At 36.0% G+C, this 15,881-nt stretch overlaps 1 protein-coding gene across 1 annotated transcript; it reads right to left on the bottom strand.

The window, feature by feature from the left end:
* Nucleotides 1-9,924: 9,924 nt before the first annotated feature.
* LOC132548643 (beta-hexosaminidase subunit beta-like) lies at nucleotides 9,925-15,431 on the bottom strand. The gene is made up of 7 exons (XM_060212519.1): nucleotides 15,020-15,431; nucleotides 13,793-13,905; nucleotides 12,553-12,663; nucleotides 11,719-11,820; nucleotides 11,096-11,204; nucleotides 10,512-10,716; nucleotides 9,925-10,081 (listed from the first exon to the last, which is right to left on the bottom strand). Exons 1-7 carry the CDS (start codon nucleotides 15,429-15,431, stop codon nucleotides 9,925-9,927), a joined length of 1,209 nt encoding a protein of 402 aa, XP_060068502.1.
* Nucleotides 15,432-15,881: the final 450 nt, after the last annotated feature.

Raw genomic sequence — 15,881 nt, 5'->3', positions numbered from 1 at the left:
TATGGGTACTACTGTGAGATTACAGATTCAGAGAACCAACAAACTGGATAATATGTTTATCAATTGTTTAGACTAACTTAACTACCTGTATGCTTTTAGAAATTTTAAATGTGAATAAAAATTAATCAATAAACTCAAGAACTATTGGAATGAATACGGTGTCATTTATTTATCTTTTTGCAATGGAGTAAATATTAGAGGTTCCACAACATATTGGTGATGTCTATGGTATTTCTTTATCTCGAATTAGTTGTTTTTAGAGGTTACAAAACATGATATTTAGCGAGTAATATTTCATACTTCTAAAACAAGAGTGAAAGATCTTGTACAATCACGTTGGATTTTCCTAAGTCGCTTCCACGGCTGAACATCACTGGCGAGTCCTAGAGGGGACGAAACACAGCATTTCAATTAATTGTTTTGCTCCACTGTATCTAACTCTAAATTTGTATTAAATGGTGCTATTCCCTTGTGTGTCTTGTGTACAGTCTTTGATATAGCAAGTGGTAGACACTGTTGTTGCCATGTTTCAATTCATTCGAATCGTAGCATTTTTCAGAATACACATTTATACTTTCTGGTATTCTAAAAGTATGTGATATATGAAAATAAGGAAGCTGATATAATTATTGGGCTGTTTTATCTCCCCGTCTACATTATGACTTATCGATCACTTCGGATTATCATCATTCGCTACATAGGCTTAAGTCCTTAACATCACTGATGAGACTAGAAGGACGAAACACAGCTGTATGATGCAGTTTGATGCATTGTTCGGTTCTACTCTATCTTACTGTAAATTTGTATTTAAATGTGTTATTCACTTGTGTGTCTTTCGTTCAATCTGAACACGTATGCACAAAACAATTGTATACAGGTCAGGACGTCAATTTTCTAAACTACTCCTTGCTCTGTTGGTGATTTTTTAAAAAGCTCAATGTTTCTGTACGTATTCATTGTTCCAATTTATTCTTATATTTTTATCAATAACAGTCATTCCTTGTTATTTGATAGAGCTATCGTATTTTCCTTCAAACAATCGTCAATCGTCTTTCATTAAAATTTGATAAAATCATTGGTGAGAAAATAAGAAAAACTTTAATGAAAAAATTGCTAAACTTTCATCTGCTTTTACGAGCTCAAAGTTGCTTAGCAACCAGAAATGACAGATTTGAAAAATGGCTCCAATTAAATATTTGCTATGTACTTCTTATACCTTCTTAGGCCTGCCGATTTAATAATTATTTTCGCAACTAACAACAGGGGATCAATGACTTCATTTATGCTATTTTTACATTTTTCGGAAATATTAATCAGTGTTCCCCTTGTATTTTGAACCTTGGGGTATGCTATACTCCGAAGAATATAATGTATTCATAACGGAGAATGCTTGAAACCCGGATGTTAAAGTCTTGAATCTTATCTATTTAAGGGAATCGGTGTCCTCTTTCAGGGGTAATCGGGAATAGTGAAATAATCCTGATCTAAAATTCAAGGAATGTGATCCAAATTGATTAATGGTATGCCCTTGTTGGACTTCCTGGTTTGTTGACGTCTTGATCGATTACAAACTATAAAGTTACCTTTTTTCCATTTGATGTCATTCGTGTTGATGTTAAGAATACATATTAAAAGACATTTATGACAAATGTTAGTGGAAAGGCAAAATTATAATAAAGGAGGAGTGCCAATTTGGGCCTTCTGGCGGCCATGACCGATATTTTTTATTTCTTGTGTAGGAATTCCTTGGGGTTAGGCGGTCATGATATGACATATAATTAAGCCATTCATTAGTTATGGGGGGGGGGTAAAGTGGGGGGTAAAATTCATAAACAGCTCCATTATGACAAACCTACATTATATTTTTGGATTTTTTCTTCTTAATTTTCATGTAATAATCCATATCAAAACATTCATTAGTAAAATTGATTGAAAAAAATATTCCATTGTTGAAAAGTAGGTCATGGTAATTAAGCTCATTAATTGCTAATTATATTAAAGATGAACTTAATTTTCTGCCTTAATGCACATAAAAACAATACCTTTATCATGTGTCATGCTTTAGTAAGATTTATTTTTGAATACTTTATAGAAAATGGAGAATTAATTAATGGGAGGGGGCGGGTTCACACTTTTGACAACTTTTGGTTGATATCAGAGTTGTCTTTTGTAATTATATTTGATAATAAATATCTAATAAATAAATGTTAAATTGTACTGCATTAAGAACTGTTTAAAATAAATTGCTTGATAAATGTAGAGATATTTAAACCAGTTTGGTACGGCTGGTTGAGCTTTAAGCTAAAATGGCGGGATATAATGCCATCCCCTGACATATACCTTGTTAAGGATCTTTGTGTCTACCGGTGAGTATACATGTGCACCTTGTCTCAGACAGTTCATATACCCTTATATATACAATTAATACGTGGCAACTACACTTCACAACCTCAGCGATTTTAGTATACTTTCTTGGTTTGACTGTCACTGATATTGTACATATAATTTAGACATATAATTGTAATTCAACTGTTGTTCATAATTTTGTTCATCCAAATTAAGGTTTTAATAAGGAGTGTTTTCTAAGTTTATGCCCTGTTTTCTTTTCTTTTATCAATATGCCAGTGCACAGGCAGTGCGCTTGTTGTAAAGCACAATATAAAGTAAGGCTCTGTTGTCTGAATAAAACAGACATTCTGTCTTACTTGAAAGCAAATATTAATGATGCCTTAAGGTTTGGTGACCCCGTATGTAAAAAATGCAGGGGAAGATACTACAATCACCATTCATCTACTGAACATCCTAGTAGCGATGTAGAGCACCAGCTTGAGTCACCTGAAAACAAAAAAATCAAACTTGACATTCCACGGGCTACATTAGGTGAATCTCGATGTTTCATTTGTAAAATGTTAAGAGAGGAATGTAAAAGTAAAATGGTAATGCTCTCAACAGAAATGCGAGTAAAGATTTTTATTAAGACAGGTATCCTTGTCCCAAACACCTGCAGATGTTGTTCTTCCCACATAGTGAATGGTGATTTCCCATCTGATAGTCTATCTTCACTCGCATATTCCAGCAAAGACACTGAACTGGATTCTTCTGAAATATCAGAGATCCTTTTGACACTTAGGGCAGCTGCTTCAAAGAAAAGTTGTTTAGACTTTGATTCCTCAGATGGATTAACTGATCAAGATTACTACCGTCTCACAGGTCTGTATAAAAATCAATTTTCTGACCTTTTACGATCAGTTAATCCCTCTCTTTACTCTACACTGAACAGAAGCGCAAGGACTGCATTAGCCATCCTGCTTGTAAAGTTGAGGACTGGCATGTCTTTATCAATATTAGCTTCTCTGTTCAACATGACAAAGAGAATATGTGGAAAATGTATTCATTCAGCTCGCCAAGCATTGATGACCCACTTCGTTCCTTCACACCTTGGCCTGCAACACATCACTAGAGAACAAGTAATTCAAAACCATACAACGGTATTTGCAAGGAAGATGTTTGCCTCTGGTGAAGATGTCGCTATAGCTGTTGCTGATGGCACATATATTTATGTTGAAAAGTCCAGCAACTATACTTTCCAACGACGCTCTTTTTCCATGCACAAAGGACGCCCTCTCCTGAAACCAATGCTTCTTGTGGCCTCAGATGGCTATATACTGTCTGTCCTAGGCCCATATTTAGCAGACGGTCAAAATAATGACGCCAACATTACAAAACACATGTTGAAAACTAACACTGAGAACATCAAGGATTGGTTTCAAGATGATGATGTTCTTGTCGTTGACAGAGGCTTCAAAGATGTGACAGAACTGTTGAATGATGCTGGCATCAAAACAGAAATGCCATTTTTCTTGCCAAAGGGGCAGAAACAACACACACATACTGAGGCAAACGAATCTCGTCTTGTAACAAAGGTAAGGTGGGTTGTGGAGTCGGCAAATGGGTGGATTAAGCAGTGGAAGACCTTGGGCATGTTTTGCCCAACACTCTCATTCCAGTTGTAGGTGATTTTGTGAGAATTGTGTGTGCAATTTGTAATGCTTTTCGCCCCCCACTTGCCTCTGATTCTCCCAATGACCTCATCATTGCTGAGTGAATGTTGGCTCTGTCAAAATGTCCCAATAAATTGCAAATTCAAGTTGAAAAAGAAGGTTTGGCTAGGAAAAGAGCCATATGGGTCAAGCTTGATGAGGCCAGTTTGCCTGACTTTCCTCAGCTGACAGAACCGGAGTTGAGAGATCTTACCATGGGAGTATATCAGTTGAAGCAGGCAAAGTCATATACCATGGAGCACTTGTCTGAAGATGGCCAATATGAATTAATGGCATGCAGGGAAAAGCCTGGCTTAATTAAAGTTCAGATTCGTTCCAGACATGTTGCTTCGAAACTGTACAACCTGTGGATTGAGTATTCCCCTGGTTTGACTCCTATATCTGGTTGGTATTGCCAGTGTAAGGTTGGTGCCAGGGTAGTGGGCTGCTGTGCCCATATTGCATCTGTTCTCTGGTACCTTTCTTATGAGCGACACCAGTCTAGGATAGCACACCCAACTGCCTCATCAAGCTACCTCAGCTGTGCTGATGACGCAATGATGATTGAGGACTGGTCTGAGTCTGACAGTGACAATGAGTAACTAACTATGTGTACGACCATTGTATGTATAGTGGAGTGAAATGCAACACTAGAGGTTAAGATTGATATCTTTCATTAGCCATTTCTGTGTTAATACTTCGGTAAAACCACTAGATACAGACATATGGTCAAAGTTGTCGAACTAAAATTCAAAGCACCGCCTCTTCTTTGTTTTCTTTAAAGTATGCAAAAATATTTCTTATTAAAACATGGTACATGATAAAGGTATTGTTTTTATGTACATTAAGGCAGAAAATTAAGTTCATCTTTAATATAATTCGCAATTAATGAGCTTAATTACCATGACCTACTTTTCAACAATGGAATATTTTTTTCAATCAATTTTACTAATGAATGTTTTGATATGGATTATTACATGAAAATTAAGAAGAAAAAATCCAAAAATATAATGTAGGTTTGTCATAATGGAGCTGTTTATGAATTTTACCCCCCACTTTACCCCCCCATAACTAATGAATGGCTCAGATCTGACCTTAATTTTATGTCATATCATGACCACCTAACCCCAAGGAATTCCTACACAAGAAATAAAAAATATCGGCCATGGCCGCCAGAAGGCAGTCTAACACAGACAGTACACAATCATCCTAAAGTCTAACACAGACAGTACACAATCATCCTAAAAGTCTAACACAGACAGACACTAACACAGACAGTATACAATCATCCTAAAGTCTAACACAGACAGTACACAACCATCCTAAAGTCTAACACAGACAACACACAATCATCCTAAAGTCTAACACAGACAATACACAATCATCCTAAAGTCTAACACAGACAACACACAATCATCATAAAGTCTAACACAGACAATACACAATCATCCTAAAGTCTAACACAGACAATACACAATCATCCTAAAGTCTAACACAGACAGTACACAATCATCCTAAAGTCTAACACAGACAGTACACAATCATCCTAAAGTCTAACACAGACAGTACACAATCATCCTAAAGTCTAACACAGACAGTACACAATCATCAAAGTCTAACACAGACAGTACACAATCATCCTAAAGTCTAACACAGACAGTACACAATCATCCTAAAGTCTAACACAGACAGTACACAATCATCCTAAAGTCTAACACAGACAGTACACAATCATCCTAAAGTCTAACACAGACAACACACAATCATCCTAAAGTCTAACACAGTACACAATCATCCTAAAGTCCTTAAGTCTAACACAGAAAGTACAATCATCCTAAAGTCTAACACAGACAGTACACAATCATCCTAAAGTCTAACACAGACAGTACACAATCATCCTAAAGTCTAACACAGACAGTACACAATCATCCTAAAGTCTAACACAGACAATACACAATCATCCTAAAGTCTAACACAGACAGTACACAATCATCCTAAAGTCTAACACAGACAATACACAATCATCCTAAAGTCTAACACAGTACACAATCATCCTAAAGTCTAACACAGACAGTACACAATCATCCTAAAGTCTAACACAGACAACACACAATCATCCTAAAGTCTAACACAGACAACACACAATCATCCTAAAGTCTAACACAGACAGTACACAATCATCCTAAAGTCTAACACAGACAGTACACAACCATCCTAAAGTCTAACACAGACAGTATACAATCATCCTAAAGTCTAACACAGACAATACACAATCATCCTAAAGTCTAACACAGTACACAATCATCCTCTAACACAGTAACACAGACAGTACACAATCATCCTAACGTCTACGAGAGACAACACTGTGTCTGGAGTAATTAATTGTGATAGTACACAATCATCCTAAAGTCTAACACAGACAGTACACAATCATCCTAAAGTCTAACACAGACAGTACACAATCATCCTAAAGTCTAACACAGACAACACACAATCATCCTAAAGTCTAACACAGTACACAATCATCCTAAAGTCTAACACAGACAGTACACAATCATCCTAAAGTCTAACACAGACAGTACACAATCATCCTAAAGTCTAACACAGACAGTACACAATCATCCTAAAGTCTAACACAGACAGTACACAATCATCCTAAAGTCTAACACAGACAGTACACAATCATCCTAAAGTCTAACACAGACAGTATACAATCATCCTAAAGTCTAACACAGACAGTATACAATCATCCTAAAGTCTAACACAGACAGTACAACACAGTCTAACAGACAGTACACAATCATCGTAAAGTCTAACACAGACAATACACAATCATCCTAAAGTCTAACACAGACAGTACACAATCATCCTAAAGGTCTATCACAGACAACACACAATCATCCTAAAGTCTAACACAGACAGTACACAATCATCCTAAAGTCTAACACAGACAGTACACAATCATCCTAAAGTCTAACACAGACATCATCCTAAAGTCTAACACAGACAGTACACAATCATCCTAACAGTCTAACACAGACAGTACACAATCATCCACAGACAATAAAGTCTAACACAGACAGTACACAATCATCCTAAAGTCTAACACAGACAGTACACAATCATCCTAAAGTCTAACACAGACAGTACACAATCATCCTAAAGTCTAACACAGACAGTACACAATCATCCTAAAAGTCTAACACAGACAACACACAATCATCCTAAAGTCTAACACAGACAGTACACAATCATCCTAAAGTCTAACACAGACAGTACACAATCATCCTAAAGTCTAACACAGACAATACACAATCATCCTAAAGTCTAACACAGACAGTACACAATCATCCTAAAGTCTAACACAGACAACACACAATCATCCTAAAGTCTAACACAGACAGTACACAATCATCCTAAAGTCTAACACAGACAATACACAATCATCCTAAAGTCTAACACAGTACACAATCATCCTAAAGTCTAACACAGACAGTATACAATCATCCTAAAGTCTAACACAGACAGTATACAATCATCCTAAAGTCTAACACAGACAGTACACAATCATCCTAAAGTCTAACACAGACAGTACACAATCATCCTAAAGTCTAACACAGACAACACACAATCATCCTAAAGTCTAATACAGTACACAATCATCCTAAAGTCTAACACAGACAGTACACAATCATCCTAAAGTCTAACACAGACAGTACACAATCATCCTAAAGTCAACACAGTACACAATCATCCTAAAGTCTAACACAGACAGTACACAATCATCCTAAAGTCTAACACACAGACAGTACACAATCATCCTAAAGTCTAACACAGACAGTACACAATCATCCTAAAGTCTAACACAGACAGTACACAATCATCCTAAAGTCTAACACAGTACACAATCATCCTAAAGTCTAACACAGACAATACACAATCATCCTAAAAGTCTAACACAGACAATACACAATCATCCTAAAGTCTAACACAGACAATACACAATCATCCTAAAGTCTAACACAGACAATACACAATCATCCTAAAGTCTAACACAGACAGTACACAATCATCCTAAAGTCTAACACAGACAATACACAATCATCCTAAAGTCTAACACAGACAATACACAATCATCCTAAAAGTCTAACACAGACAATACACAATCATCCTAAAGTCTAACACAGACAGTACACAATCATCCTAAAGTCTAACACAGACAGTACACAATCATCATAAAGTCTAACACAGACAGTACACAATCATCCTAAAGTCTAACACAGACAGTACACAATCATCCTAAAGTCTAACACAGACAGTACACAATCATCCTAAAGTCTAACACAGACAACACACAATCATCCTAAAGTCTAACACAGACAACACACAATCATCCTAAAGTCTAACACAGACAGTACACAATCATCCTAAAAGTCTAACACAGACAGTACACAATCATCCTAAAGTCTAACACAGTACACAATCATCCTAAAAGTCTAACACAGACAGTGCACAATCATGCTACTGTCTAACACAGTACACAATCATCCTAAAGTCTAACATAGACAGTACACAATCATCCTAAAGTCTAACACAGACAATACACAATCATCCTAAAGTCTAACACAGACAATACACAATCATCCTAAAGTCTAACACAGTATACAATCATCCTAAAGTCTAACACAGACAATACACAATCATCCTAAAAGTCTAACACAGACAATACACAATCATCCTAAAGTCTAACACAGACAGTACACAATCATCCTAAAGTCTAACACAGACAGTACACAATCATCCTAAAGTCTAACACAGACAGTACACAATCATCCTAAAGTCTAACACAGTACACAATCATCCTAAAGTCTAACACAGACAGTACACAATCATCATAAAGTCTAACACAGACAGTACACAATCATCCTAAAGTCTAACACAGTACACAATCATCCTAAAGTCTAACACAGACAGTACACAATCATCCTAAAGTCTAACACAGACAATACACAATCATCCTAAAGTCTAACACAGACAGTACACAATCATCCTAAAGTCTAACACAGACAGTACACAATCATCCTAAAGTCTAACACAGACAATACACAATCATCCTAAAGTCTAACACAGACAATACACAATCATCCTAAAGTCTAACACAGACAATACACAATCATCCTAAAGTCTAACACAGACAGTACACAATCATCCTAAAGTCTAACACAGACAATACACAATCATCCTAAAGTCTAACACAGACAATACACAATCATCCTAAAGTCTAACACAGACAGTACACAATCATCCTAAAGTCTAACACAGACAATACACAATCATCCTAAAGTCTAACACAGACAGTACACAATCATCCTAAAGTCTAACACAGACAGTACACAATCATCCTAAAGTCTAACACAGTACACAATCATCCTAAAGTCTAACACAGACAGTACACAATCATCCTAAAGTCTAACACAGACAGTACACAATCATCCTAAAGTCTAACACAGTACACAATCATCCTAAAGTCTAACACAGTACACAATCATCCTAAAGTCTAACACAGACAACACACAATCATCCTAAAGTCTAACACAGACAATACACAACACAGACAGTCATCCTAAAGTCTAACACAGTCACAATAACACACAGACAGTACACAATCATCCTAAAGTCTAACACAGACAATACACAATCATCCTAAAGTCTAACACAGACAGTACACAATCATCCTAAAAGTCTAACACAGACAGTACACAATCATCCTAAAGTCTAACACAGACAGTACACAATCATCCTAAAGTCTAACACAGACAGTACACAATCATCCTAAAGTCTAACACAGACAGTACACAACCATCCTAACACAGACAGTACACAATCATCCTAAAAGTCTAACACAATACAGAATCAGTACTGAGTATGCCAAATGTGAAATTATAAATACATACTTCTGCATGTAATACTGCTCCAATTCTGCATAGTTGGTACCAAAGGACATTTTCTTCATGAAATCTGTGATGTCGGGATTGCTCTGCCTGAAATAGGTATCGATAAATATCATGATATTATACATGTTCTTTACTAATACCATTAAACTGAAATCAATATGTTCACCCTGTACAAATATACAATCCAATCAAATGAACTAAATCTAGTGAGATTTCTTTAATAACTCACATGCAATATTCTATTTCTCTCAAAGTCAAACTATATATACATTTATGTGCTATTCTTGTTTTTGAAACCTATATAAGAAATTAATTACACGCTTTGATAGGAATGAGTAGCACATTCATGATAAGTCTGCGACAAGATTAAATAAACATTCTGTGTTAGTTCCCTCTGCTTATTTCAGGCTAAACAGAGGCTACTCTGATCACATCATCATGTCGTGGTTATCTCAACACATAAGGAATATTCACATTAATCTGTAGATAAACACAAATCGTACTATAGAACACCTACCAGCAGGAGAAGGACACCTCGTCCCCACCCAAGTGGATATAGTGGTCAGGGAACACCTCGGCTACCTCGCCAAAAAATTTGGTCAAGAAGGCATATGTTGAGTTGAGGGTGGGATCAATGGGCCCATAGTTACCATTTAGTTTCCCGGAAGAGTAACATTTTGTCAGCAAGTTTTGTATCGCCTTCCCCCAGGACTGAGTGTGGCCTAGTGAAAACAATAAAACCAGGGCATAGCAACAATAACATTGTACATGTACAAGACATGGCCCGATATACAACATTTCTGAGAGATGGATGTCTGAAGTCAGACAGGAATCTAGTTTAAAGAATAGATATTAAATACTTAATATTTATATCTAAGCCTGCTATGAGTCAATCAGTGAAAAAAAAATCTTATGCACAAAATATAAGAAAGGGCCCAATGACATCATTAGAACTGTAATATATATATGATAAGATTCCTAACCTGGACATAGCTTACTTCAAGGTTTACAATGTTTTCTGTCAAAAATCAAAATCCCTACAATTATCAATATTTGAAAAAAGGAGAAATAAAAAAAAAACTTTTATGTGACTTTGACTACCTGGTGTATCAAACTCAGGGACCACCCTGATCCCCCTCAGCCTTGCATATTCTACAATATCTCTGATGTCGGCTTGAGTGTAAGTGTGAGACAGACCAAAATAAGATCCCTGAAACAGATCAAATATAATAATGCAAATAAAATGTGTCATAACTGTATGTACAAAACCACTTACACTATATTTTAATGTTCATTTACTTTAAGTAACACCTATATGTCACCAGCCAGAAAAAGAACTCGATCAGATTTTCTTCATCCTGAAAGGATTATCAATGGTGTTTAGTACATGTACTTAAAATCTTACCAATGAAAGTCTGAGCTTAAGGGAAAGACAACCAATGATACATACACTTCATAAAATAGATGTGTCAAAATTTCATGACATTTCAACATTCACAAAGAAATGAATCCTTCAAATGCAAAATAGTCCAAATTGAAATTGATACTGTGTTGACAATTATGGTTCTATCCTGATAATACCTCATTTTAATCATTATTGTCTATATTTTGAATAGATGCAAAAATATAAAATCCATTCTTTGGCCTATAAGGGTCCTTTTCTCAGCCGCTAGCTCACATAGCCTAGCTACCCACCCAGAGGTCGAGGGTGTAATAAACCTTACCGCAGCACTCATCTCAGGGAAATGGATACTTTCATATGGGAATGACTGATCATCTACAATGTGCCAGTGGAACACATTGAACTTGTTATAAGCCATGGCATCCTGAAACACATGCTCAATATTAGAATTATAAAGAAATATTGCATGTATGTAACATAAGTAAAGAAACCAATTTCATTCTTATGAAGGCAAAGTAAATGAATGAGGAAGACATGTTGAATCAAATTGAATCTAAACATATTTGATTTACCTTGAAACTGATAAAAGCAATTGGTCGCAAGTTCTCATAAATTATAAAGCCCTCTCCTAACATATCTACATTATACATACATCATGGGTTTTTAAAAAGATATATACACTTCAATATTTTTCAAAAGAATTAACAAAATAGGTCGTTGTTCCCATATTCCCTAATCTACTTGAAAACAGAACAGCTAGATTTTCACAAGACACTGAGATGAAAACTATTGCTAAAGTATACAGCCATTATGGTAAGGTTTATCTGACTGCAGATGTATAGATTGGAAACAACTCTCTGTAGTTTGTATAGGGTACAGAATGAAGCCCCAAGTTTTAAACTTTGACCCTTTCAGGATAAAACATAGTATGTGACTCAGTTTCTCATAGTAGTTAATAATCATTTAAAGTTTCTTCCCTCTTCTATAACTGATTAAAAAGTACAAATTTGGGTCCCATAAAAAATCCTTAAGTTTATGAAAATGACCTCTAGGTAACAAACAAGAATTTGTTATGTGTCACGACATCTTCTTACCAGGGTAGACAATCATAAAAAGTGTCCTTCCTCTACTATGATTGATAACAAAATTAAATTACCAGGTTCTTTTTGATGATGTCTACAGACAGGAAGTGACGCGAAGAATCCAAAAGAATCCCACGGTATTGGAATCGTGGGAAATCCATAATGACAGTCTTGTTGATCTCAAGCTACAATTGATAAAGATAAACATGATTGAATTATATCTTTACTAAAGGAATATAAAACTAATTGATTTTACACTTCACAGTACCTCTAGATTATCTACTAGTCAATACTTCTTAAATGCATTCATCAATAGTTGAGCTTGTTGGTGATTAGCTAGACACTTCTGACAAGGATACACACAAGCATACTGTATATTGCTAAAGCTTATCCCCTGCTGGTTCCAACTAGCTACCACACTGTAATGATTTAGATGGTGCTGTTTGGTGTTCATCAGGTAAAAACAAAAACTATACAGTTAGTTTGTAATTTGAATTTTTGGTGATTTTACTGGAACAATGCAATGAATAGATATGAAAATCTGACAAAACAGTTTCATGACCAATGTATAATATGGGACAATTTAAAGTGAGGCTTCATGTTCAATATGTATAATATGGGACAATTTAAAGTGAGGCTTCATGTTCAATATGTATAATATGGGACAATTTAAAGTGAGGCTTCATGTTCAATATGTATAATATGGGACAATTTAAAGTGAGGCTTCATGTTCAATATGTATAATATGAGACAATTTAAAGTGAGGCTTCATGTTCAATATGTATAATATGGGACAATTTAAAGTGAGGCTTCATGTTCAATATGTATAATATGGGACAATTTAAAGTGAGGCTTCATCACCAATAAAGAACATTTGTAAGTGTGTGAGGTTTGATTCCTCTTTACCAAAAAATCGCTTCACACCAAATTTGGGCAAAATGCAAAGCAATCATTCCTACAAAAGGAACAGGATTTTAAAAAATTACACTAATTCCCATATTGGGCCCCAACCTGTCCCTCCCATCCCAGGAGGCCGAGACCCACCTTTTATACAAAACTAATTCCCTTTTCCCAAAGGATGCTTCTAACCAAATTTGGGCAAAATAAGCTCAGTTGTTAATCACTTGTAGCAATTTGTAGGATAATGGTTTGTTTAAACAAAGATGATCAGATAATGTGTTAATATTAAACTTATCTTAAAATGTCAACATCAATCTGTCATATCTCAAATTAACGACTTCCAGTGTAGCAGAGGTTAACACGATTTTACCTTTAGGCATAGTGAAACATTGTTCATTGGAGTGCCTGTATTACCTTGCTTTCTGATCCTTCATAAACCAGTTGACTGAATGTCTCCAAACCCCGCAAAGCTCCCCATACTGTATTGGCCAATAACTGGGAATTAGGACTCTCAACTGTTAAGTTATCTGGAAAATAAATTATTGATCAATACTTCACTGTAGTCTCCAACAATGTAGCTCAAAATATAAAAGAGGAGTCCTAAATATATAAACACTTCTCACATTTTGGACGAGTATCAAATAGCCAGTATGAATATATACAAGTTGTCATTTTGTTAATATTATTTTCTTTTCATAATGTTTTCTTTCATTACTTTTTTGGTGTCCATTGAAGGACACAGGATCCATTTTTTTTATAATTTTATATTTTTTTCGCTATTACAACAGTGGTAGCAAGAGATAAGCTATGCGATAACTGAGTATTCCTATATGCATATATCTATAACCGGCCACTATAAATAATGCTAGCATAAAACCACGAATCAGCCAAACACCAGTTCAATTCCACATTTTTCCAACAGTCAATGAATTTTTTATTGCTCGCTAAATAATAAAATCCATATATACATATCAGGGACATACAGTACAGAGGGATAAGAAACATGGCTCATTGGTGACTTCTCTCATTTAATTTTCATGTTTGTTCACTGTGCCATAGATAAAAGCTGTGCATGAAGTGACGTCTTCTTACTCCTGTTATCAGAAGTTATTTACATATCCCTATGATGGACATCACACTGACAAAGATAACACTAAAATAAATTAAAGTTACCTATCACAAAATTGACACAGGTCAATTGGTAAATTTCTCAGCTTTTTAAGGCCATCATATCTAAAACAATTTTGTGCATATTTCGGGCAGAAAGAGATATACAATATAGGATGGTATTTAAGATGTAAGTAGCTTGAAATGCATTTTTCTTTACAAATATCAAAAGTTAACAGAAATTATTTTTCACAAAAGTTTGCAAAATTAAGTTGAAAAATTATGCAGTTTCTAATACTGTATATTTTGAAAAAATTTGATCTGCGCTTTTGAAGACAAATGGCTAAAAAAAACTGTTCTGGATGATTTCTATCTTGGCTACAGTGTTACAAAGAGATATAGGCAGTTTCTAATGATTTTGTATTATACGTCCCTGGCATAGGTAACTGATGATTTTGATCGCTAGTGATGAAAAGAAGTCACATGTGCAAAGAAAGAATCAATGAATAACCGAATGTTGCATTCGGTACATACAAGCTTCATTGGATTCGAGAGCTGGGTACATGTTGCCTGCCGTATCACAAGCTTCCTGAACGTGCACACTTAGCGTATTCACACTTCCATCAGCTGAGCTTAAACGGTCTAATCTTGGAAAGAATTTCAGCCGTTTGTCGGTCGGTGCATCATCGAAAAGGAGCTCGGAGTAACGTTGTATTGCAGCATTCAGAGTGTCACAAGTCGCACCGGTCGCTCGAAACTCAAACGACATACGATCCAAGTAGAAGGTTTCAGCGCTCGGCGAGTAACTCTGAGGTAATGGCCATGGCTCCCCTCTCGTGGGCTTTGCTCCGTGATAGTCATCTTGGAGAGGCAACTGGCTATTCCCCAGAATACATTGAAAGCAGCATAGGCACACTAACAGTACAAGCTTTGTTGATTCCGCCATCTTTACGATCGAAGTCATATGATTTTCAAGTCATATGACCGACATGGTCGACCGGCGTAAGAGGCGTCAATTGGGGAAATCATCCAGCGTTATCTGTCATAACCAACCTAATGTGATCACATCTTCTTGTACTATGTCATACGTGAGTAGGCGGCGATATCGTTATAACACGTTCACGACAAATGAGTAGAACGTAGACGGAGACGAAAGTGTTCTAGTAAATTTGTTTCATTTGTCTTTCGCACCACTTCCCAGTTGAGATATACGTCCCTGGTTGAGAGTACAAGCAGGGCATATCAAGCCTTTCGATAGTTATATATGTGTAACAGAGGTCATTTTTCATCTCAATGCATACGGGGAGTATGTAACCTGGTAAATAACTCGTCCTCGAGTTTCCAGGGGTTACAGCGATACTGGTGGGGCATGGCTAAGTACTATTCCCGGGTCCCT

The sequence above is a fragment of the Ylistrum balloti genome, unplaced genomic scaffold (assembly GCF_031769215.1).
Source record: "Ylistrum balloti isolate Yb309-2 unplaced genomic scaffold, AGI_CSIRO_Ybal_v1 Utg370022, whole genome shotgun sequence".
In the NCBI taxonomy this organism is placed as follows: Eukaryota; Metazoa; Mollusca; class Bivalvia; order Pectinida; family Pectinidae; genus Ylistrum; species Ylistrum balloti.
Note: the sequence above shows the minus strand (reverse complement) of the source record. Positions and strands in the feature narration are given on the sequence as shown.